Source organism: Rhea americana, unplaced genomic scaffold (genome assembly GCF_003343005.1).
Source record: "Rhea americana isolate MKP2758 unplaced genomic scaffold, rheAme1 scaffold_302, whole genome shotgun sequence".
Lineage (NCBI taxonomy): Eukaryota > Metazoa > Chordata > Aves > Rheiformes > Rheidae > Rhea > Rhea americana.
In genome coordinates, this window is record NW_028186427.1 from 155441 (window position 1) to 180198 (window position 24758).

The 24758-nt window shown below is 37.3% G+C and overlaps 1 protein-coding gene across 1 annotated transcript in view; it reads left to right on the forward strand.

The window, feature by feature from the left end:
• SLC9A3 (solute carrier family 9 member A3) overlaps positions 1-24673 on the forward strand; it is a 50983-nt gene extending 26310 nt beyond the window's left edge. The window contains exons 3-16 of the mRNA XM_085309764.1: positions 3058-3218; positions 5112-5190; positions 5585-5762; positions 6638-6858; positions 8779-8981; positions 9802-9891; positions 11965-12035; positions 14557-14686; positions 18089-18204; positions 19665-19794; positions 20326-20502; positions 21052-21127; positions 22978-23091; positions 24426-24673. Of these exons, the coding sequence (XP_085165890.1) occupies positions 3058-3218; positions 5112-5190; positions 5585-5762; positions 6638-6858; positions 8779-8981; positions 9802-9891; positions 11965-12035; positions 14557-14686; positions 18089-18204; positions 19665-19794; positions 20326-20502; positions 21052-21127; positions 22978-23091; positions 24426-24673 (1994 nt within the window). The remainder of the gene's footprint in view (positions 1-3057; positions 3219-5111; positions 5191-5584; positions 5763-6637; positions 6859-8778; positions 8982-9801; positions 9892-11964; positions 12036-14556; positions 14687-18088; positions 18205-19664; positions 19795-20325; positions 20503-21051; positions 21128-22977; positions 23092-24425) is intronic.
• The last annotated feature ends 85 nt before the right edge of the window (positions 24674-24758 follow it).

Genomic DNA, 24758 nt, shown 5'->3' on the forward strand with positions numbered 1-24758 from the left:
CCTTTGTAGTACAAAAGGAAAWTTTCCAAATTGTATTAGGTCAGCAAGTTCAGGAAGGTCCTGATAGGGCACACCTAACTGCTACTGAGAGCTGTACCAATGTGATTGCTGCTGTGGCTGTTCACTCTGCCCATCTGTTCTTGGCACCTGGCCCTGAGACCCCCGACTGAGTGAGTGTCCCCAAGAAGCCAAGATGTGTGTTACGGTGTACAACAAGGCCATCACCGGCTAGTCGTTGGGCTGCTCTCTAACCACAGTGGTGTAAAACCCAACTCTGGGTAATTTACCATGTGCTACCTTTTCAGTCCAGATAAAAGAGTGCCTCAAATGTCAGAAGTTGACAACGGTGCAGAAAAGAACTTTTTTTTTTGTCATTTCTTTTCTGTTTCCCCTTTCCCTTCAAATCACTTAAGACTGCAAAGAGTCCCTTCTAAGAGCAGAGAGAGCATAGCCAAATAGTCGTCTTCCCCATTCAGGAATAATCAGAACGGGTTTCAACCTCTCAGTCAGAACCATTTAAGAAGAAGGAGAGGCAATAACTCCCAGGAAATCAATTTTAATTTCAATTACGGAAAAGGCTAGAGAAGTCTGTCCTTGATTCAAACTGTGTCATTCCTAAGCAAAGCTAAGTAGGACTTCAAAATATGTATCTGATACATACCCAGTACCCCTTAAATGCATGTTGTTGACCTCCAAGTTGGTAGCAAGGAATGGGTTCAACACTTGTGAAAAGTTGTGCTGAAGATGTGAGAATATAGAGTTGTTTAATTTTTAGGAGAGTTCAAAGCAGCCTCTGCTTGAGGTTCTAGGGGATGTTTTTGTTTCTACATCACTTTGTATATAATTTCAATGAATAATGTTAAAAGTAATATCACTGAAATGTAAGGATGTCTATCTACTATAGACTAAGCGGTACYAAAAAAAAAAGACTTCTAACTTTGCAGACTTCTAACAGGCCTGTACTAGTTTATTTAAGATTGACCAGATATGAGAGCAGCTAATCCAAATTGGGTTACCTAGATAGCCTACATAAATAAATAGAAACAGTTCTTTATTTACACTTAACATTCTTACAACTGATTTGCAGAAGAAAGAAAAAGAGTGAAGGTGATAGTAACAAGGAAGACCTTCTTTAGAAGCCAAATAAAAAGAACACCACCTTGCTATTTACTAACAGTCACTGTGGCCCTTCTGCATTCACTGGATAGGAGGAAGAATCTAATCCTAAATCTTGCTGTCTGTTTCCACCTAAGCATCTAACACACGCGGCAGTGTTGTCTGCGTTGGAATAACTGCGGCTGCGACTAGTGCTTACAGAAGATTTTCTTGTATAATCTTGGTCACAGTGGCAATGTGCTGAGTGTGGGTGGAAGTCTTAAATCGGGCCCAGCAACCTTACCTCGTTCAGGTGTCACCATTGGCAGCAGTCACTCCAGACTCGTGTGAGCTGAAGAAGGCAATGGCCATGTACCACTTGGAAATAATTTGCATTATTCATTTAAGTAAAAGTCTGGTTTAGCAATCTCTTGTCTCTTGACCCTGTTTTGTACAAATCATGGTATCGTAGAATGATAGAATCGGTAAGGTTGGAAGGGACCTCTGGAGATCATCTAGTCCAACCCCCCTGTCGAGCAGGGTCACTTAGAGCATGTTAGACAGGATTGCATCCAGGTGAGTTTTGAATATCTCCAGAGAAGGAGACTCCACAACCTCTCTGGGCAACCTGTTCCAGTGCTCTGTCACTCTGACAGTAAAGAAATTCCTCCTCACATTTAGGTATCCCAACCTTTTCATAAATATTTGCTCACTAGCTTTGCAACTCTTCCAAGAATGTATCAATGATTACAATTTGTAACATATAAAAAAAGACAAGCAACCTCAGTGAGCCCATTTATTTTAAAAGCTAATATTCTATTGTGTCCAGATATCTGATAGTTATTGTCAAAGGGCTTGTACCTTCCTTAAGCATGGCAAAGAAGGAAAACTCACGGTGCAATCGTTACTTGGATACAGGTTCAAGGCTGTTCTCAGAATTTTTGGCACAGACTCCAGTTCACTGCCTCAACATCTCTCCCAGAAAAATGGATAGATTCAGTCCTCCTTGTTCACAGCCCACTAAGTCCAAGAGTGGACAACACAATCTCTCTTTTTGAATATACAGAATATTTATTTATGCATGCAAACTAGGGGTTTCTGGTCTCTGAGCAGGATAAGCTTTGCAAGGTCTTTAGGAAGTTGAGCAAAGTCATTTTTGTGTCTCTCTCTTTTCTAATACTCATAAAAGAATAGAGATGCCATTCTGTTTGCATATATTTCCTTTGTTTCCATAACAGAAAAAATGACTTCTGACTAATTGAAGACAGAAACTAATAAAATAAATACCAAGGTACTTTTTACCATAGTTTTGCAGTTCCAAAACTTTTCAAATTATTGTCAAACACCCTTCAAAATTTCTCAGAGGCTCCAAAACAGCTGTTGAGATTGTACATTTTAGTCCTTCATCTTATTCTGTGGTACACTTGCAGACCATTTAACAGTGGCTTCATGAATCATAATTTGGGAAAAACTGGCTTAAGTAATTTCATGCATCTAATAAATGTCAGCTTGAATAAGGAGTTCAGAAGTGCTGTTTAACAAAAATACTGCACTGCATGTACACATGAGCCCCCTATAGCAGGTCTTAGTGACCAGAAGTCAAATTTGGGCTGTGGCTTAAAAAATTCTGGAACATTTAGTTCAGATMTACTGGTATATTCCTCTTACCATCTTGCCAGCTCTCAGTTATCCTGAGTACCCAGTTGTCAGGGTATTTACTCAAGTTAGAAAAACCGTACCACAGGCAAATAAAGAGTCAGTTCAGATCTGTTCTTGTATCTTGCTGGATACAAGGGACATCATACTGCACTTGTAAAGTAGTTTCTGTACTGTACTTCCCAGTTGATGCCTTTGGATCCATTTTTTCAAGGATTTCCTATTATTTGTAATATCTCAGCCCCCCATTACTAGAGATAATGTGGAGCTGAAAATGCTTACACTTTGATTGCTTTGTTTTTGAAGGCCACCTGGATATCGGAGTGCTGGACTTCCTCCTCTTCGGCAGTTTGATAGCTGCAGTGGATCCTGTAGCTGTTCTGGCAGTGTTTGAAGAAGTCCATGTCAATGAAGTTCTGTTCATCATTGTTTTTGGAGAATCACTTCTGAATGATGCTGTAACTGTGGTACGTAAATTATGTTTACGAAATTTACCTAGTTCCAGAGGGTTTCTTCTGAAGTACCTTCTGCCCTTAAATGAAACGGTGTACCATCTGTGTGTCTCCAGTCTAGCCTAGCTCATGGTGTTCTCCGTCTTGCTTACAAACACTGTGTTGCAAAGATTAAATCCTCGAACACCAAAGTCATTTGGAGCCCACAAGTCATATAATAATATCCATATTCCCAGTTTGTGTGAATATAATAACATTTAAAACCGAGTTGCTGGTTTATATGTTTTATTTGCCTTTCCTATTCGAAGAAGAGTTTTTCTTTGTTTTTATTTTTTAATTCACATACTCTTCTCTGTTTATTTCCATTATGTCCTTAATTTATACACATAATTTTATAGGAGATAGAGTACTCTCTGAAGAGCTTGTGCCAGTCTCCTTTCTTATTCCAGTCAGATACTTATTGGACGGGCATACAGCGAAAATGGGGAAAATGGGTAGGATATTTTAGAAAGCTCTAATTTGTTTGTTTTGATAGCTTGTTGCTTTCTAGTTTTCMATTTTGGAAAAAAARGGGGGAAAGAAAAGACTTAAACCAGTGTAAAATTTCTATTATTGTTTTTATTTTGATTGAAACAGTTCTTTTAATGCAATTTTTTCTCACAATAAGATAGTCACCAGTTCTGCATAGAGTTTGAGTGGGCAGGGACGAGGAAGTCATATGGCAGAATGATGCTGTACGACTGACTCACTACACAATTTCCCTTCTCTTCTTGGATCGTCTCCCATTACCTCTGCTGTGTATCTCCAAAGCAGGATAAGACACCTTCAACAGGTTCAATGACTTAGTTTTTTGCAACTTAGCCAGCCAGGCACTGCAAGGTCACTAGCAGTGAACTAACTGTTCACTCGTCAGCACTTTTGAGGTACTACCAGAAATACATATTAAAATAATCTCCTGATGAACTGAAATATCAATATCACTGCCTTTCAGAAAGGAAGGATTTTCTGTTACTGTGAAATGAATAAACTCACTTTACAAGAAAAAGAAGTTTGGCTTGATGGAGAGAATCTGGAAGGGAATGGAAAGCATGATCAAGAGTTAGAAAGCATAGCCTATGAAAAAGTTTGAAACAGCTGGAGTTGTTTCTTGAAGAAAGACAGACTGCAGGCTATGAGAAGACAGTGGATGATGTAGCACTTTTTAAATGTAAATATGTAAAAGACTGCTGTTACTGAATAAGAAAGTATCCTGTTCTCCACCACTTGGATAAATACCCTAAGTATTAGTCAGCTCAGACTGCAACAAGAAAAGTGGAGCATGGCATAGTAAAACTCTCCTCCATCACTGGAGGTCTTTAAGAATGGGTTAGAAAAAAATGTCAAGAATGATGCTTTTACAAGCAGATTGCATCCTGAGTCATCAGTATGGATTAGATGACTTCTTCACTTTCAGCACTATCACTATCAGTCAATTTTGAAAAGCTTCAGTATAGTTATTATAGTTTATTCACTTTTATGCTCGACTTATTTCATGTATTTTCAACCTATTTCAATCCATTCTATCATTAAGTGTCACTATTCAGGCAATAAAGAAAGCTTGTCAAAAACTGAGAGTTTAGAGTGATAAACAGTTTGGAAAACCCTTAGATATCTAGATTTAAGCATCTATCTTATAGCCAGAAATCATGTTTAAAGAAGAAATGGAAAAGGTTTTTGCTGGTTTGTTTGTTTTCTTTCTAGTACACTGTTTTTTACATTCTGCAAATTCCAAAATCTGAAATATCTTCACAAAGAACTTCCCTCAGTCATATAGAATTTTCAGAATTCATACCGTTGAGGCCCACAATGGGATAATTTAACAGGCTTAACTCAGGAGCAAATACTAAGTGATTCYACTTTTCTTTTCAGGTGCTGTACAATGTGTTTGAATCTTTTGTTGCAATTGGACCAGAGAACGTGACGGGGGTTGAATGTGCCAAAGGCATAGGTGTGTTGTGTTGAATTCTACATCATGCCATATGTACATATGCAGACTTTTAAACAAAGTCTAATTATTACTCTATCAGTAAATGTTATTTTTCAGTCCGTTCCCTTGTCCTCATATTTGCACAGTCCTGTGGTATATCCTAAAAGAATAAACCTGAAATAATGTCTTAGGAGAATAAATAAGTGAATATATGGGAAGCTTGAGAGGATTTGTTTTCTTCTGAGGGGAATCAATAGGTGTGGAGTTCAGTTGCTAAGACCACCAAACTTTATCATTATTTTGGAAATGTTCTCCAAAATTTTCTCTGATTTGTGGGCCATACAGTAGAAGAAACAATACTAAATCAGCCCATTAGATTTCTACTCTTTAAGCAGTGTTTGTTTTTGTATTTCAGTGTCGTTCTTCGTGGTGAGCCTGGGTGGGACACTGGTTGGCATTTTCTTTGCATTCCTGCTGTCATTGGTCAGTCGTTTCACCAAGCATGTTAGAATCATTGAACCTGGATTTGTGTTTATTATTTCCTACCTGTCTTACCTCACAGCAGAGATGCTTTCACTTTCAGCCATCCTTGCGTAAGTTCTCTTTTTTGTTATTTTCTGTGAAGGGGCTGAGAAGGGAATACATTTTTTTAAAAGCATGGAAAAGAAACACCTAAATTATAGAGGGAAGCTACAAAATATGACATTCACAGAGCTTGTGCTGAACATTAATGTCTTTGGTTTGCAGTAGATTATAGTTTGCATATGCTATCATTATTCAACCTTGAAAAGGGATGGATGTTTTCCAGTATCTGCAGTAGAACATGAGAACTTTCTTTGCAGAATAGAGACCTGATTCTTTCCTCTTTATGAGTAATAGTACTTCAATAACTAAGTATTCATTTCATGTTGACATTTTTCTGTATAATCTGTAATTAAACCCATCATTTTCTAAGRCATCGTGCGAATCTGCATCTGCTGCTCTCACTGTCTAGACTGGCCTTTTTGATTTTTGAGCTTTTTGAACAGCAGTTTTTTTAAAGTTCTTACTTTGTAAACTTTCGAATTCTCTCCATATGGCAAATTACTTATGGGATCAGTCAAATAGATCTTGGTTTCAGTTTGCCTAAACCTTGTCCGTTTTGGCTTGAGTCCCACTGTGGTCTTTCTTACTGCTGCATTCCTTGATTTGTTGCATACCTCAGTTTTGCTTGTCATGCTTGTAGATGTTACAGTGAGTATCTTCAAAATCTGAAAATCCTACTGCAAACCTTCCAATCTTTTGGGATCACCTCGAGGTGATTATTTTGGGTATGCTTTTTGCCTAGATCAGACTCTACAGTGGATCCTGAGTGTATTTTTTCTTACGAATTAATGGTGGGTTTTTATCACTATATCATGGTCTAGATGGAAAGAATATTAAGTGTTACAGTAAGTATTTTTTGAGCAACTGATGGTTTTCTTTCTAGGATAACCTTCTGTGGTATCTGCTGTCAGAAGTATGTCAAGGCTAACATATCTGAGCAATCTTCTACAACTGTAAGATACACCATGAAAATGCTGGCCAGTGGAGCAGAAACTATTATTTTCATGTTCTTGGGAATTTCAGCTGTAAATCCAGAAATCTGGACTTGGAACACAGCTTTTATACTACTGACCCTGGTCTTCATCTCAGTATATAGAGTCATTGGTAAGGAGACAACCTTCTTCCTGTCCTTACATTGCAGTTCTGTGCAATCACACATTCTTTTGCCAACAAAGAATTTGCATTTACAGGCTTGTTCTTTTTAAAATATCCCATTGGTTCTAGTTGAAGTTAACRTTGTTGCTAGGTTAGCAGGATAGATATTTATAGTAAGTTTCATCATATGTTGAAAATATAGTAAAATTTCACTTTTAAAGACCTGAATAGTGGTTAACATGAATCGCTCAATGGCTAATCTTTGTTGACCAAACACATGACATTGGCAAATTCTCTTAGTGAACTGGACTTTGTTCTTTACCTTATAGGCTAACAAAAGACTTGTGAGTCCTGTCAGCCATCTCCTTCAGCTCCCTCAGTTTGGAAATAAAGAGATTGTGTTAAGCTAATTTTCTGCTTGACTTCAGGTTTGASACACAGTGATGTAAAATTGTAGACAGTTACACTGCAGGTTCTCTGGCTTAAGAAATAATGCCCAGCGACTGATTAAAAACAGAGTAAATAAGATTGTGGCAGATAGAGATTACTTACTGTGATTTTACTGGCTTTATGTAAGTTTGTAAACATTGAAAAATACAATGATTTGTTCTACTATTTAATCACTGTTTTGTGAAATAGCAAATGGCCTGAAATAGCAAAAAGGCATAGAATGAAGTACTTCTTGAAAATAACACATAATAGCAATTTGATGTATGTACATATATCTAGGAATAAATTAAACAGGRTCATTTGCCTGTCTATCTTGAATATCTGAATTAAATGTAAATAAAAACTAAAAACCCTTGCTAGCTGGCAGTTTTCCCAGACTCTGTATTGTTATTCTGACTGGAGATTCCTGGGCTTCTAGAAGGGCCCAGTCCCTTATTCTCCTTTCTAAATAGTCTGTAACTGTTGTTCAGTTAGCTACCCCTCAGTAACCACTGATGTATGTGAGCTGTTCAAACAAGTTTTCAAATTCTTGACTTTTTCACTTGTTGTTGTATTCCTGGAAATAGTGCTTAACAGTCCTGTACTAAAGAGTGATCGATAATTAAATAATGTATATTCAGCAATGACCGTAAGTATCCATGAAAGTTATTAAACTTAGCCAATGATAAATTACTAAAGACCTGATGATATTGGGCCTTATGTAATTACTGCTCTTGTACCCTCGGAGAAGTCAGATTGGTGGCATGAGTTTATTTTCCAGGTCCCCATCTACCAGAAGCGTTGCTTTCAGTGATATCCTTTTCACTACCCTTAGCACAAATTCAAAGTGCYCTAAAAAGACGGAAAACTCTTTTGCACTGGTCATCAGACCTGGCCTGCTGCAGAAGGTCACACATGCCATGCACAGGGCTCCTGCAGCACAGAGCAGCTCACGTGTAGGGCTGAATATGGTGTTCRCGTAAAAACACTACCCTGCATGAGGCAACAGCATGAATAATATTGTCATGTGATTTGTAAACAGCATCACATTTCCTCTCTAAATCAACACTATTTCAACCCATTTCTATTTTGTTGAAAGACTCCATGTGTATCACTTACTATGGTGCAAGAAATCCCTTCTTTCTGAACTGTTTATTTCAAAGGATAGTACATCCTTTGATCTCACCTTCACTGGCTGTGCTAGGGGCAGGAAAAACCTCGCCTTGCACCAGGTGACATCTTTCTTGGGCAGCACTTTCAGCAGAGCTGCTGGATCATAGAAAAAGMTGCATCTATTTTCTCTGGTTCAAGGTAAAAGGAAAGGTACCGAGTGTGCCTGACCTCTTTGGTAGAGTAGCAATAGTGAGGGAGAAGCAGATGCCATACATACAAAGTTGTGTTATGAAAACAGATTGATGGTACTGTTCCTGTTACACACAGCTGAGGTTGTTGGCATTTCATAAGGGTATTCCCAGACATCTTGGCATTTGTTTTTTATAGGTGTAGTTTTACAGACGTGGATACTCAACCACTACAGAATGGTGCAGTTGGAGATAATAGACCAGGTGGTGTTGTCTTATGGAGGACTTCGTGGAGCAGTTGCTTTCGCTCTGGTTGCACTTCTGGATATGAACAAAGTGAAAGAGAAAAACCTGTTTGTCAGCACAACTATCATTGTAGTGTTTTTTACTGTTATTTTTCAGGTAATTCAACTTAATAATGTTTGTTCCAGGGAGAAGGAGTCCCCCCAGACTACCATATATGCTTAAAGCAGTTCTCTGCTGAAGGTTGTGTTTTTGTTTCACTGAACCAAAGGCATAATTAACTTCTTAATTTTAGTAACAAAGATCCTATTTTATGTTTTCACATGGCACCACAAGGGACAAAACACAATTTCCTTTGTGCTAAAAAATGTTCAGTCTAGCTTCTTGGTATTAATAGAACTCAAGTTAATATCTGATGAAGCATCCTTTACCTCATGTGAATAGCTATAGGGAACAGTCCTTTTTACTGGCAAGTACATTTATTACACTGGTCTACCTGAACCTAAATTCTCATTTTAATATGTAACAGTAGGCAGTGGGACAAGAGAGTATTTAGCTTCCAAACACAATAGCAATTTCTGGATGAAAAAACATTATCTTCAATGGAGAGATATCAGTATATAGCAGCTCAGAATGCTTCTCAGATTTATAAAGCATATTTAACAATGTTTCACAAACTACTGGTAGGTGCAGAAAATACCACATTCACTGCTATATAGAACACTTTCACCTTTCCCCTGCCATATTTTCCTGTATTCCTGGAATATATATTTTCCCACTGTTTGTATCTTTTCAAAGCTTAGTAACGAGCTGAGGACAGTGCATTATTTTATGAATGAAAGGGAAGAGGATCAAATAAGGAAGGCTGAGAAACACCATATAACACATAGGAAAATGTTCTCTGTCTCTTTAGCACTAACCAGCTGGAGGTAATTCTAAGATAATTACTAAATATTTTTTATCATGTTTCACTACCTAGGGTTTGACAATCAAGCCGCTGGTGCAGTGGCTGAAAGTGAAGAAAACTGARCATAGAGAGCCCAAACTGAATGAGAAACTTCATGGCAGAGTAAGACTTTTTAAAAATATTATGGTATATTTGGGATTTTACAGAGTGCCTTATAAAAGAAAAAAAAAATCAAAGAAAATTTCTTTTTGCAAGGGGGGGAAATCAGACTGAAATTTCAAGTACAAAATCCTTCAAGAGCTATCATGTAGTTTGTCACTTGTCCCTAGGTTGAGCCCTGTGAGGGAATTCTCAGTTGAGAAGTTCTGGGCTTTCACTTGCTAATTCCCTGGTGCTGACAGGCCTGGGGAGACAGCACAGCTGGGAATATATTTCCTTCCCATCAGCTAAAAGAGGAGTGATGCACTCTTCATTGTAGACAGCTAGGGCAAAGCCTGTGGAAGTAAGTTTATTTATCCTTCTTAAATATTATTTATTTACAGAAGAGAGATGAAAGCAGGCTTTGTAACTTGCATAGAATGGTAGTGTGCTGCTCAGCGCAGAGGTTAAATATTGATGCTCAAGATTAATGGTAGTATTCCTAGTCCACTTTGAATGCTCTGCAAACCTGCATTTCTTGCACATTTGAAAAGATTTTGAAATATGTGGCCTGGATCTCTTCCAATTCACTTTCGTGTGACATTATAATGTAACTTAGTAAAAGAAAACATATACTTTCAACACATATAGAGGTTAAGTGTTAGAAGWCTATAAGACATCTTGCATGGACTTGTTTAACTAATAAACTCTTCAGATTTATAGAGATGTCCCTGCATTGATCATTTTAAAATATTCTTCCATGAGCTCATAATTTTATCTGGAATTTGCTTAAGATGTCTTTGGATCTATATCTGAATCTGTCTACGCTCTGAAAATTCCCTACGGGCAAAATTCCTGCTGTAGGTTTACACTCCATTCAGAAAGACTTCCCTAGCTATGCAGTTTTGCTTCACATCTTGAAAAATTTTCCTTCTCAACAAAAAGTTTCTCCTCATATTGCGTTCACCATCATGACTCTACATGATCTGTTTGTTTCTGAGGAGTTCTACTCAAAGGCTAGAGAATAAATACATCACGCTTTTGTTACCCAGCAGAAAAGGTGTTTGGTTTACAAAGAGAGGGAATTTCCCCAGAGACACTATTTTGGTTATCTGAAAAACAGAATCTTTCCCCTAGGTGAGGAAATACMTTCTGTCTGTATTTATGGGCTATATCTTTACATGTCAGTGGGCAGTGGAGGGCTGAGCAGTAACACTAATTCTGGTACTGTGTAAGGTGTATGTACTGATTCACATCTTCCTAGAGTATTCCAGAAGATCTCGTCTTGGTGACTCAAGCTCTCCTAAATTCTTGCTTTCATGCCTTCAGAGAGAGAAAGCACTGTCCATCGTCAGATAGTGGACTGGAAGTGCCTCACTTGTAATAAATTTTCCCCTAGTCCCGTATCTGATATCTCCTGAAATGATAATATTATATACAGGAATAATCCATATCACCTGTGTTGTTCTAAACTCAGCATTCTGTAGACTCTCTACCATTCAGTCCAATGTTCAGGGTGAAACATGAACAACTGTTCAAAAAAAAAAGACCAAATTATACCTGCAGCTGCCTTAGCTTGAATAAAGTCACACAGCTCTAAATTTTCATCCACCATGCGATAGTCAACCCAGTGTAGGATTTCACATTGGTTTCCAAAAGAATGGCTCCTACTTTTCCTCTGATTGATGTACTGATTCCTGAAAAGTCTAAAAAGAAACACTAAGGGAAACCTTCAACTGATTTAATCACTAATAGTAATGTTCATGTACTTCATAGGGCAGGAATGGCAAAATGGGTTGATAAAGAGTCTTAAAACGAACTATTAAAAGAGGATTTAATTACTTTTTTGCTGAGACCTGTGTAGATTAAGAAAAGTTAGTGAATTTGTAGTAGCAAAGAACTGGTTAGAAAGCAATCAGGACCTTTGAAAAAAACACATATTGCAGTCGCAGTTTTTCCCTAAATCAGGAAAAAAACTTTTTAGCATCAATAAAATTATCCTGCAAAGTTACCTGGTCCAACTTGACATAAATTGAGATATTTTCTAATTGTGAATTTAATTTTTGCAAGATATTAATTCTACTTTCACTTTCTTAGGCCTTTGATCACATTCTTTCTGCTATAGAAGACATCTCTGGTCAAATAGGACATAATTATCTGAGAGATAAGTAAGTAGTAAATTATTTGGAAAGCCTGAAATACTGCTACAATGTAAACCCCACATGTAAACTAAGAATTTTAAGTCTTTCAGTTTGGGACAGCAGGGATGTAAAGCATAACTTTAAAGGTTATACACTGAAAACACTGGAAATTTAGGGAATGTGAAAAGAGTGCATTCCCATTCCCTGTGAGAGGATTCTTCTCTTTCACTGCCACAAGCAAAGTTCAGACTAGGCCTTTGGAAATGCCTCAGTCCACATCTAGAGGTCAGCTCCTCTCAAGATTTTAGAATTGGTGATTTGCACAGGATTTGACCTAAAATATAACATTGGCCTTTCTCTGTGATACTCCATTTCATGAACAGTATTTTCCTGGAAGAGAGACACTAAGTTTCTCTAGATTAAACTCAAAAATGCTTGCTTTTAATCTTAGTCTTACAAAGGATGGGTTCAACATCTCCAAAAATGATCTCAGAGAGTGCTTTCAATCCACGCAGATGTTTTAAGCATCTTAGCTTGAAACCAGTAATGAAATTTGTGGATCATTTCCACCCCCTTCTATTTACATTTGATCCAACTTGAGGGAAGCAAAATTATTCAGTGAAAGATACAGTCACCATTTTCTTTGAAATACACATGAAGAATTACTGTTGTGATGGGTAGACTTTCATAAGCTAGATGGAAAATGTGAAAAAGGACTTTAAAGAAATCCACTTTTAATAMGCAATTATATAATTGATTACAATTATAATATATAATAATATTGTATAGGGTTAGGCAGTTCCTTTCTCTCCGGATTTAGGTCATTTCGYAGGTGCAGATAGTCAACAATTCAATCTGCTAAAATCTTGTTCTGACTCAACACATCAGCTCCAATTTGTAAGCCACGTGGTTGTGCTAACATACTGCAGAGCTCTCCCTTAGGTTGCGATGAAAAGTAGAGAGTATTAGCTCAGGTTTAACATCATGCTCATGTGACTATACATCTCCTAGGCTGAAGTTAGATTGTATCTAGTTAGTTCTGAACTYAAGCAGAATGACTCAGCTGTCTGTATCCAGCTATAGGGACAATCTTTCATTTCCTCTTTTTTTTTCAGTTTAATTCTGCAACAGCAGAATATGTATGTGTGTATGCACATATATGCTCATACAGAGTGAGAAAGCTTGAAGAGACCAATAGTTTGAGGCAAGCCAAGAACCTCAGCTCAGGATTTATCCAACCATAGTACCTGCATTTACACATGTGAAATCATATGTGTAGGTACATCTCTTGCTTTGCGCTCATTTATGCAGTGAAGAATTTTCATCAGGTGTCAAAAACAGAACACCTTTTTTTTCGTAATCTTTAGTCTTTAGTTTATTTATTCGGAATGAATTTCAGCAGATTAAAAGACAAGAGTCTACTTCCTTAGTTTTTAAATACTGACTATCAAGAAGATGCTAAAGATTTTTGAAGAGGCAGACTAGAGTTTGACTTCTTTGATGTCAGGGAGTAATATCCCTGAATAACAAGAGAAGGTGTAGCTTAATCTAGGGTTACAGTTGAGTGTGTGGTTTGATCACCAATATATTTTGAATCAGACCACCTTACAGCCATTTCTTTTTTGTTACATCTGCAGCCAGAAGGCTCTGCTTCCTCATAGAGGTGGCAACCCACTAGCTTCTTCACTAACGGACTCAGGTGTGACAGCCTGAGGAAATAGAGACCAGGACTGCTTGTCCGTTGTTCTGGTTGAGGAAGAGGAATAATTATCARTCCTGTGAATAATGTCAACTTCAAAAACAAAAAGACATCAACTGTCAGAATAAAAAGGTGTAAACTCAAAATAGTCATGGGACAAGATGGAGAGAATCACTTTGAATAGTGGTAGGTCTCCGAAGCTGCCTCATACCCTGTAGAGAAAATTTCTAGGAAGGTAGATGAAAGTAAAGCTTTTATTTTCTGGAGTCCAAATACGAAATGGCAGGTATCTTTCTCTAAGTGAAAGTGGAAATCACAGAAAATACACACCACTCGTATCCTTCAGGGTACATCAATGTCATGGATAAGGCCCTCTGTCAGTGCTTTTAGAGGGAACTGCTGTGAATTCACTTTTTAGGCTTGCTGTCCTACAAGACAGCAGCTGAAAAGCAAATTGCCTTAGAAATGAGGAAAGAAACTTGTAACTTTTAGAATGAAGMTAGTTAGTATACGAGTGACTAATCAGAAGTGGAAAAATAAGGTAGCATGATTACTCGGAGTATAAAAAGTTCTAGTGATTTTATATTCATAGCACTGTTGCTGCTGYTGTAGTAGTGCTTGGTAAGTGCACCTATTAAATAAATGCTTTGAGACAACTGCCTAATTCTGTAACAGCCTTTTCCTTAACTATCTTTAACTCCTAACTGAAAAGCTTCAAAATCAAAATCCTTCATTTTGCTATGCTTATCATTTTTGAAAGTGCTTAAAAGGTAGCATTTATCCTAAACTGAAAATGTTGTGACACTAATATTGCTTGCTGTCATTAACATAATTTGTTTAAATCGTCAGGTGGTCCAATTTTGATAGGAAATTCCTCAGTAAAATACTGATGAGAAGGTCTGCTCAAAAATCAAGGGACCAGATCCTTAATGTTTTCCATGAACTCAACTTGAAGGATGCAATTAGCTATGTGGCTGAGGTATGAACACTTTTTTACACATTATAGCACCGTATTCTTTTTTTTTTTTTTTTTTTTTTTTTTAGATTTTAAAATGTATCATGAAAACTGAAACATTCCAGAAAAGATGCCTAAAAGAAATATATTTTCATATCTGCTCTGCTGTTTTTTTTCTAAAGGAATTTAAGTGTGTCCACACAATATCACCCATCTGGGTGGCTGCAGTTCTCAGTATTATACCTGATCCCTGAACATAAGTATACTGTAAATGTCAGTGGGCTTTTTAGCATATTGTACATATGTCCATGCACTTTCCTGCTGGATTTTACTGAAGAGCTTTGTTTCTACCTTCTTTGCATGAGGAAACCCTGTAAATGTAATGGGACCAGGTAAATCAATGTGTGTTTCTAAATGTGCCAGCAGAACATGGYTCCTGCAGATCCATGCTTCTATGTGAAGTCAGGTCTGCTCTGAGGCAGCCCCGTCCAAATGGTGTGGCCAAATGACCCAAAGTGGTGAACTGCTGTGATCCCACTCTGCAAGATCAGTCATTCAAAAGATTTTTGAGGAGTAACTTTAATTCAGTTGAATCACAACCTCCACACTTCAAAAATCAGAGTAGTATATTACAGATGGCAAATGCAATCACAGTATTGGGAAGTTAGAAAAACTTAAGACATAACAATTTATGAACTCATTTAAAAATTACTGAATTGAAGGAAGTTACTGACCTTGTCTGATTCCCAGAGCCAAGCTACATTAACAGACTGTATAATAATTCCTAATCCTCTTCAGCCAGTGTGTATTAATGTGTGTTAATCAGACAAGTTAGTTCAAATCACTGCAAATATGCAGCATCCCCACAGTGCAAAGGATAGTTTTAAGCAGTACTATCTTAGTGATCTTTGAATTGATAGTCTAACCCTGACCTTAATCTCCAAGTGATCTCATTTTCAGATAGATGATTAACCAGTTCATTTATTTAAATACAATGTTTAATAATAATATTAATAATAATTATTATTATTAGTATCTCATTTTTTGGAAAATGGAAACATCTGGGCATACTTCTTCCAGTGAAATCTGAAGTTTGAGAGACCAAAAGCAGTCACAGAATTAAATCAAATACTATTTTAGTGTGAAAAAAGACAAGAAAACATTTCAGAAAAAATTTCTAAATTACCCTTTCAGTTTTCAGACTATTTGAGCTCAAGAACTAATTTTCATCATGGGCCTTTCTGGGACACACCTCAGAGAAGGAAAGTTAGATGATGAATCTGATGTTCAAAACCACTGCTGAATCTGTTCACCAGATTCATTGCAATATTCTTTCCCTCAGAAGAAATCACTAAGTCATGCAGATTCACCCTCCCGATCTTTAGCAAATAATGTCTTGAACTCCATACAGTAACGTCAGATTAGTTAGATTATTCATTGCTCGGAAGAGTGATCTTTCTCATTATATATTAGTACAGTCTATGACACAAAAATACTGACTTTTGACACACTACTGAASCTTAAATAATGTTTGTGTAAAATTGTGTCCTGCAGACAAATTGTATTTTAAAATGTCTATTGTTCTGACAAAAATAAAAAAAAAAATTAAAAATTCTGTAGAGTCTACAGAAGAGTTGCAACATAGTTTCCTCAGGTGGAAATTAATCAGTCATGAGCTGTGAATCCTTAAGTCATTCCACCTTTCTCACATTAATACTTGCTTCAGTGATAGACTGTTTAATAATGTTTTATTTACTTCTGAAATAACTCTCTGAACTAACTGTCTGTGAATTTACAAGCTGACGTTGAAATAGAAGCCATTGCATCAAGGAGAAATAGAGATCTGCCTCCTCCAGTTTCCYCTTCTCTTCTGAGTTGCAAGAAACTCAGGAGATTAAAAACTATTTTTATAAATTGGTTCTTCTTCCAGCTCTGCTGTTATGTTGCAGCTGCTCAATAAACAGGAGCTTGAGAGAGCTCCGTTTGAACCTAAATAAATCCCTTATACCTGTGAGAGGAGAGCCTGAATCAGCTGAGCTCAAAATAATCCAGAGTAAATGGATAAAAATGACTTAAAATACATACACACTTTTCAGAGACATGGTATAGGATTCTCAGATAGCTACTCTGCACTCTCACCAGGGTACCAAAGTTCAAATAGCACGTTCTCATGAGTGGGTACGCCTTCCAGGAGCTTTTCCAGTTAGCTTATATACCCAGTTTTTGAAATGATAATATTTTAACATTAGGCCATGCTCTTATGAATATGGACAGAAGAAAGAATTCATAGCAAAAACTCATTTTAATCCCGATCGTCTCTGAGAAATCATAAACAGCGAAAATATCCTAGCACATTCTGTACTGGGAGCAAATTATTATTGCATAATTACACAATAAAAAATAGATCAATAAGGATGAAGATAGAGGCATTAAACAACACTTTTTCAGAAGCAGAATAAGATAGTTGTAACACTATTGTTCTAGAGTGCATTTGTAATGTAAAACATGCTGTAGAAAAATCAATATTTGACTCCTACAGATTCTTGGAGCAGATAGCAGCTCCTTCTGCTGTAAATAACCACATTGCCTGAGTACTGGAAAGGGATGATGAAAAGAAATTGCAGTTAGTAACTCCCCTTTGGTTAAAATTACTTCACTGATGACATGGTGTGATATATGTATGAGACATTAAACTTGATTTGAAAAGTCAGCCAGCCACACTAAAGAAAATGGGTGAGATGATGTTGACTCAGATTTTACCTTTTTGTCTTTTAAGTTTTCTGTCTACAGAGATCAGAAATTAGTTAATGCCAGTGAACTGATCCAACACAGTTTACTGTAACACATAGGTGATCTGTCATAGCGTAAGGAAATATGCTTGTTTGATTTGCTTTGTGAATATGGAAATGTAAAAGGGATACAACGTAGAGTAATGTAGATAAATGTAGAAAAATCAGAAATGTAGATAAAAATCTTTTCATATTCTGCAAGGGAGATGATTGTTTTTCTCCGTGTATCCTTTATTACCATTTAAAATGTAGAGATCTGCTATGTGATTCCTCTCTGTGACTGTTCAAACTCATAGATGGATTCGACCTGTGTAACCATGATGTCAGTCAACAGCTCCCTTCCTTAAAAACAAGCAGTTTTGCAAGCAGTAGGGAAAAGGGTGAAGTCAGAAAAACAAGCCTTTTCAGAACTTCTCTTTGAGATACCAGTTTCAGAAYTGATAGCAAATCTCTCTTCAAAGTCTTCTGTCTGTGGCTCCACAGTGTCTTGCAAATAGGCATTTTCTGATACACAGTTTGTCCTAGTTGCTTACGTTAACATAATGCACTGCATATTGCCACCCTCATGTTAACATGCTGTAGCTTTTGACAAAAAAGTATTGCAACGGTAACGTGTCTTGTTTCCTGCTGTGGCCAGGGAGAACGCAGAGGCTCCTTAGCGTTCATACGTTCGCCAAGTACAGACAACATGGTGAATGTGGATTTTAGCACCCCACGCCCCAGCACGGTGGAGAGCTCCGTCTCCTACTTACTGTGAGTACCTGCGGCTGACGGGTTGGTTGCCCCTTATTTTTGTGTTATATGATTTGAAGAGGTGCAAAAAACAATGTGGAGGATTAAAGCTAGAAATTTTTTTAAATGTATATTGTAGGGCCCTCACTCACTACTTTTTTGAACTTTCATTAGCCTCCCACGTAAAATGAGTATATGATGCTATCAATCCTCTTATTTCACTTTACACACAAATTTTTCAGTGCAGACTGATGGTAGAGCATGTGAAATTAGAAAGACTTGCATCTTCCCTGACTGCTTCACAGAATAGATAGACTGATGTGAACAGAAGATGAAGACCAAAAGTAATAAATGAAAAAAAGATTGAAAACCGCCTGAAAGATAAGAGTCAATAGTTTTTAAAAAGGGGATATACACACTTTTTCACACCTACAAAATTGAATCAAAATTTTTTAAAAGTCAAGTCACTCTTGGTTAGAATTCAGCATGATTTTTTTCAGATCTAAAGGTGAGTTTTTCAGCAAGTGTTATGCATCTTAAAAAGAGAAGTTTAGCACTCCTTAAGCATTATATCTGTAGCAAAAGCTTTGTAAATTCTGTAATTCTGCAACCATCACATTCATGGGGGGGGGGGAAAGGGGAGCATCCACACAGCTCCACTTTAGACATTTAACCATAGGAACCTAATTTAGGAAGCTAGGGTCTGTGGATAATGACTAGAAAAAGCTTTCCAAGCACAATTCAAAGCTTCTAATTGTTGCCTAAATTAAGGTACTGAGACTCATCTTCCGTAAATAGCCTTTTTTCTCCACTGCCTCTCTAGAACACTTAGGTTCCAATGCCCAGAGACAACCTCTCTTGCCCAGAAAAATCTCTCTCACCTCCCTTTGTATTGTAACTTATAGACAGATAACTGTGATTATGGATAATAGAAATTCAGTCCCACAGTTACAGGAAGGTAACCAAAAGGCATCAAAAAAAAAAAAAAAAAAAAGGCAAACAGAGAAAAGCTCATAAAATAGAGTACATATCCGCGTTCGTGTTGATTCATGTGGCATCAGAGTGCCTTTTGCTCACCGACTGCAACTGACAGTGCTGGATCTGTTGCTGAGTCGGGTCTAGAAGGGTCTTGTCACAAGCACGGCAAGGAAAACCATTGCTCCTTCTTTAACTCATTTGTGACTCTCAGGGAACAGGCTGTTGGACATGCAGATAGAGAAATAGGAGTAGTGAATGCTAAACCCACCTTAAATACTAGAAGCCAACACATTTTCAAGGGGAAACACCTATACTCTTTTTACTCTTTTCATGTTTCCCACTAGCTGCTTGTTCACCGTTTGCTCCATTTTGACCTTTCTTTTTTTCTTTTTTAATTTCAYCTTCGTTTCTCCCTCTTCTTCCCCACTTTCCTATTTTCTGCAATTGCCCCTTCTGCAATTGCAACTTTTTAAAAGCACTGTTTGTATTTTGGTATTCTTCAGGAGAGAAAAAGCTGGACCAGTTTGCCTGGACATGCAAGCTTTAGAGCAGAGAAGGAAGAGTATCCGGGACACAGAAGATACCGTCACACACCATACCCTACAGCAGTACTTGTACAAACCCAGGCAAGAGGTGAGAGCAGGAGGCCAGCATTGGGCAGATTCTCAGTCTAAAGTTGGGAAACACTAAGAACCAAAAATTTGGGAGCAAAACTCAGAAGGAAAGAACACATCTGCAAAATCCACCCTTGAGGAAGATGGACTCTTTGTATTCTCTCCTGCTTATGAGCAAGGCCTCCTGCACACAGCTAGTGCCTCTGATTTCATCAGGGCCAGGGGAATGCGGGACTGGATGCAAAATAGGTTCTGAAACAGGATGAAATGGAGCATGTAAACTGAAATGATTCACACACACATAGGGAGAGGCTTCCTTTGAATGGCTGTCAATCTTTATTAGTCATACTTAAAATTCCTGGACTAATACCAGTTTCATCATAGAGAAAGAAAATATGAGTTTCCATTAATGACTTCAGATTAGCCTTTGGATCATTCTTTTTTTTTAAGCATTTGGTTTTGTTTTCATGGCATTGATTGACTGCATTAATCCAGGGCTTCTGGTAGCATTTCTAAATAAATGAATATTATTTTTCCTTCCTGGCCACAGCACAAACACCTGTACAGCCGACATGAGATCATGCACAATGAAGACGAGAAACAAGACAAGGAAATTTTCCACAGGACAATGAGGAAGCGCTTGGAGTCTTTCAAGAGCACCAAACTAGGAATAAACCATTCCAAGAAGCTCAATAAAATCCACAAGCGTGACCGGGGCCAAAAACGGGTAAAATATTTCCATGAGAACTCATCTGTTATGCAAACTAAGGGGTGGAGAGGGCAGGGAGGATTCTAAAGGGTCCCATGCCCTGCAGTTATATCTGCCCTATGGAACTTCATGACCTTAAAGAGTCTAGGCAAGAAGAAATGAGATGACTTAAGGGGCACCTTCTCACCTGCTGATTTTCTCTGTGCTTTCGGACCCTTCTTGGTGAGAGACTTGATCACTTGCAAAACAAGAGAGCTTGAGTCAAGTGGGAGCACTGCAAGGCAATGTAGCAGSGTAGAGCTGCAGCATGGACCATTCCACAAAATTTGCACAGAAGTAGGAGGGAACCAGTAACATTTGAAGAGCAAAAGCCCCTTTCTTTTCTTGCAGTGAGTAAGAGGCAGAGCGGCGAAAATAACATCAGCAATATTGAGACCCAAGCAAAGTTTAAAAGATATTTCAGAGATTTACCACGAAACTCTGGGGACTTTATAAGGATGTCTCTGCCATTGCTATCTGAYGATGGCAGCATTTCTGGTAACTGTTCATCTGTTTGCTTTCTTTCAGCGAAACAGCAGTGTCATACCAAATGGAAAAATACCTTCAGAAAACCCAATACAAGATTTTGCTTTGAAGGAAAAAGGTAAACAGACTGTTACATCAGCTTCATTAGCTGTATTTTACCAACTACCTTGCTGTTTAAAAAAAAAAAAAAAAGAAAGAAAGAAAGAAAGGCGTGACGACTGAAAAAAGGCCTGGCATCAAAGATGAGGCTGGTATTAAAAAGGGACTTCTACTCACAGCCTGAGTTAGGGAGGTCTGCTCGATACTTTAAATTGTAGCATCTGGGTGATTTAGCTAGACAACTGGATGATAAATCAAATTTGAATCAACCCTCTCATTCATGTTTTTAAAATGGCACGTATATATTTTGAAAACTAAAAGATGCAGGGACTGTGATATAGATGAAATTTCAGCTTCCTTTTGAATATGTTGCACAGAGCATCTTTTGCTAGTATCTTTCCATTTGACTGCAGTAGGATATATCTGCCCATGACACCACATCACGTAAAATTCAGTAGTTCGATGGCATTCTAATCTGAGTTAAAGTCCATTTGTTTAAAAGGAGTCTGGATCAGAGTTGAAAGCCAAGCAAGCATGAGAGAGTAACTTTGAAAGGAACACWCAGTCAGTTTCAACCCTTCATGCCTATCCACTAAGCCTAACAAACAAGTCAGTCTTAGAAATCTGCTTTGAAGCTGGCTACCCTAGGGAGCATCCCTAGCAAAATGAGGAAAGAGAAGAACAAAATCTGACATCTTGGTTGTGCATATAAAGCCCCAAATAGTTTGGTCTGGTGCTTTAGCCATCTTCTGGCCTTCTGTCAATAATAACAAGACATGACAGAGATTGATAGGTCAAATTATAATGATATATAATTGTTTATATCATATGGCTATCATTTACATATGATATATCTAATATATCATATACTGTATCATATACATATGATAAAATTATCTATATGTTCCACTTGAGAATTGAAATGTGGTTTAAAAGCCACTGAACTAACTCTTATTCCTGTCTTTCCTCTGTTTATGCAGTCATCCCCTTGATCTCAAAGAGAACTGAAGCAGAGAGAGATTTCTTTTTTTCTCATAGCTCCAAGCAAAGATTTTTTCCCTTATATATGCTCTTTAAATTATTTTCTGATTTTTTTTTTTGACTGATGAGGCAATGCATATTAGCTGGGTAACTGTAATACTCTAGACTATCTTTGCTTGGGAAGAGCTTTCCAAATACTTTTAAGTAGGTCATCCAATGCTGTCTCCTTAAAGCACATTCTTCACAGAATTCTCTTCATCCTCTACCTAAAAAAAGAGTTTCTTTGGAGGACAGTGTTAAGCAGGGATTTGGCAGTAGACAGAAATACTCTTTACTTCTTTATCCAAGTTGTAGTAAAACCAATTCTCCTCCACTAGAAGCTTATATATGCAGCAATGACCTCATCAGGTTGGAAATCAGTCAGGATACTAGCACCAACCTCTGTCTAACGATGAAAATGCTGTGACTGGTTTTTGTAAGGGGCCACAGTTGACAAGACCTGAACATTCAAGAGGCAAAACAGATAGAGGCACAGTGGTCTCGTGTCATGTGTTTCCTCATTTCAGTGTCAGGAAAGCAAAGTGTCTCAGCCAAGAGCATATCTGGAATGCACCACCTCTACCATACTACCAGCCACTAACATGAGGCTGAAACCTGTGCTGGCTTTCTTATCTTTGCATAAACTGCAAACTGGATGCATTCAGGCTCTCTTTTGCTCTTATCCAGATCCATGTTAATGATATATCTTAGATAACTATCTTAGCATTCTTAGCATCAAAAAAGTATGAAATAACATTTTATATCAAAACTCTAACCAATTTGAACTTTTTCTTTTTTCTTTTTGTTTTCTTTTCTTTTTGTTTTGTTTTGTTTCATTTCTTTTCCCAGATTTGGAATTTTCTGAACCAGAAGAAAGTAACGATTATGAAACTTTGCACCTCGGCAAAGGAGTTGATTTCCTGGCKAATGTGACCAAGCAAAATTTCACAGACACACCTAGTGGTAAGACAATCAACCACATATGGATTTTTTTTTCTCAAATATAAAACAATGTATTAGCAGTGATGCTGCTCTAGCTTGTATTTTTTTGTTTTTGATTTGATTTCTTCTCTTAGAAATGTTATTTGCTTAGCATTATCATTAACATATGTAAAGTTTTGGATATTTAAAGATATGGAGAGCATCAACTTTGCAGCTGATAATACAGACAGCAGTTGTGAGCATAATCCAGAACTAAAAGCACTAATTATTTCTAGCAACAGAAAATATTATCTTAGACTTGTCCTGCTTCACAATGCCAGCCAATACCAGTCCTTTGGAACTGATTTCTACTAGCATTTAAATCAACTTTGCTGTGTGATACATTTCGTACTTCTTTCATGTGGAATTTTTTGTCTTAAATTCAGAGCTCCCTCAGATCCTTACAAGGCTGTATATAATCCTGAGTCATTTTAGAGATATTACAAAATTCGTAGTAGTCACAAGGGAGAGGTTGCAGCATTTTTGGGCCACTTACTGTATTTGACTTCCAGTCCTGAATGGCTTCAAAATATCAGATTGAAAATATTTTGTTATATATAAAAGAAATAGTATGATGTGATTTCAAAGGTTTTAAATTTTAATATCTCTCTTTAGCCCTTTTCTGTTTGAACTCTCAGTGTGCCACTGTATGGTAACATGCTGCACACAGAGAAGATAAATACTTGTGTCAGCACTCTCGGCAATCATGCTGATACATTTGTTCATTGTATCGTGAAAAATTCCCTGTTTGAGTTTATATAAAGACACCCAGAAATCGATCCAGAAAAAAAGTAGGTAGCAAGATGTAGACCTACTCCATTTAAAATTTTTATTTTACYGTTTAAACACTATAGATTTGGTGTTTTTATTAAAAGGCTAATGTTATTTACTTTTGACGGTTCCATGGCCTGCTTTGGCTCCCTCACACACATCTTATACCTATATGGATTTGAGCACTCTATAAGCTTTTTCTATTATTTTGAGTTTCTTTTCTTTTTTGTAGRTTTGATTTGAATGTTCTGTAATTCTTTTATGTTTTGCTTTATTTTGGTTGAGGGACAGGTAGATTTGTTCTTGTATTGATTTTATTCATTGTCTATAGACATCCCAAGCATAACTGCACATTATATCCAATTTTTCTCTTTAAAGGAAATCCAGGCTGACTAGCAAAAACCAAGCCAGTGAGAACAATCTGTGTGTGTATAATCGTGTATCTGCCAATGGGTTTCTTCACTATAGCCCTTTTCCCTATACATCTTGTATTACCAAGAAATTACTTTAATTAATTGAATTTGTTACTCATAAACTTTTTGTAGGAATTGATAACCCAGTATTTTCAGCTGATGATGATCAAAGTGTCTACATGAAGTTCTCACCATGGTTATCTAGTGAAGATACTGTGGTACCATCACAAAGGGCCAGAGTGCAGATCCCATATTCTCCAAACAACTTCAGACGGCTCACTCCGTTTCGGCTCAGCAATAAATCAATAGATTCCTTCTTGCAAGCAGATGGCCCAGAAGACCGACCCCGATCTTTTCTCCCAGAATCAACACATATGTAATATTTTAAAACAGATTATGATCTTTATTTTTAATCAGTCTTCCTGTCTATCCTGACTACAGACAAAATGTTTACTTTTCTATTTT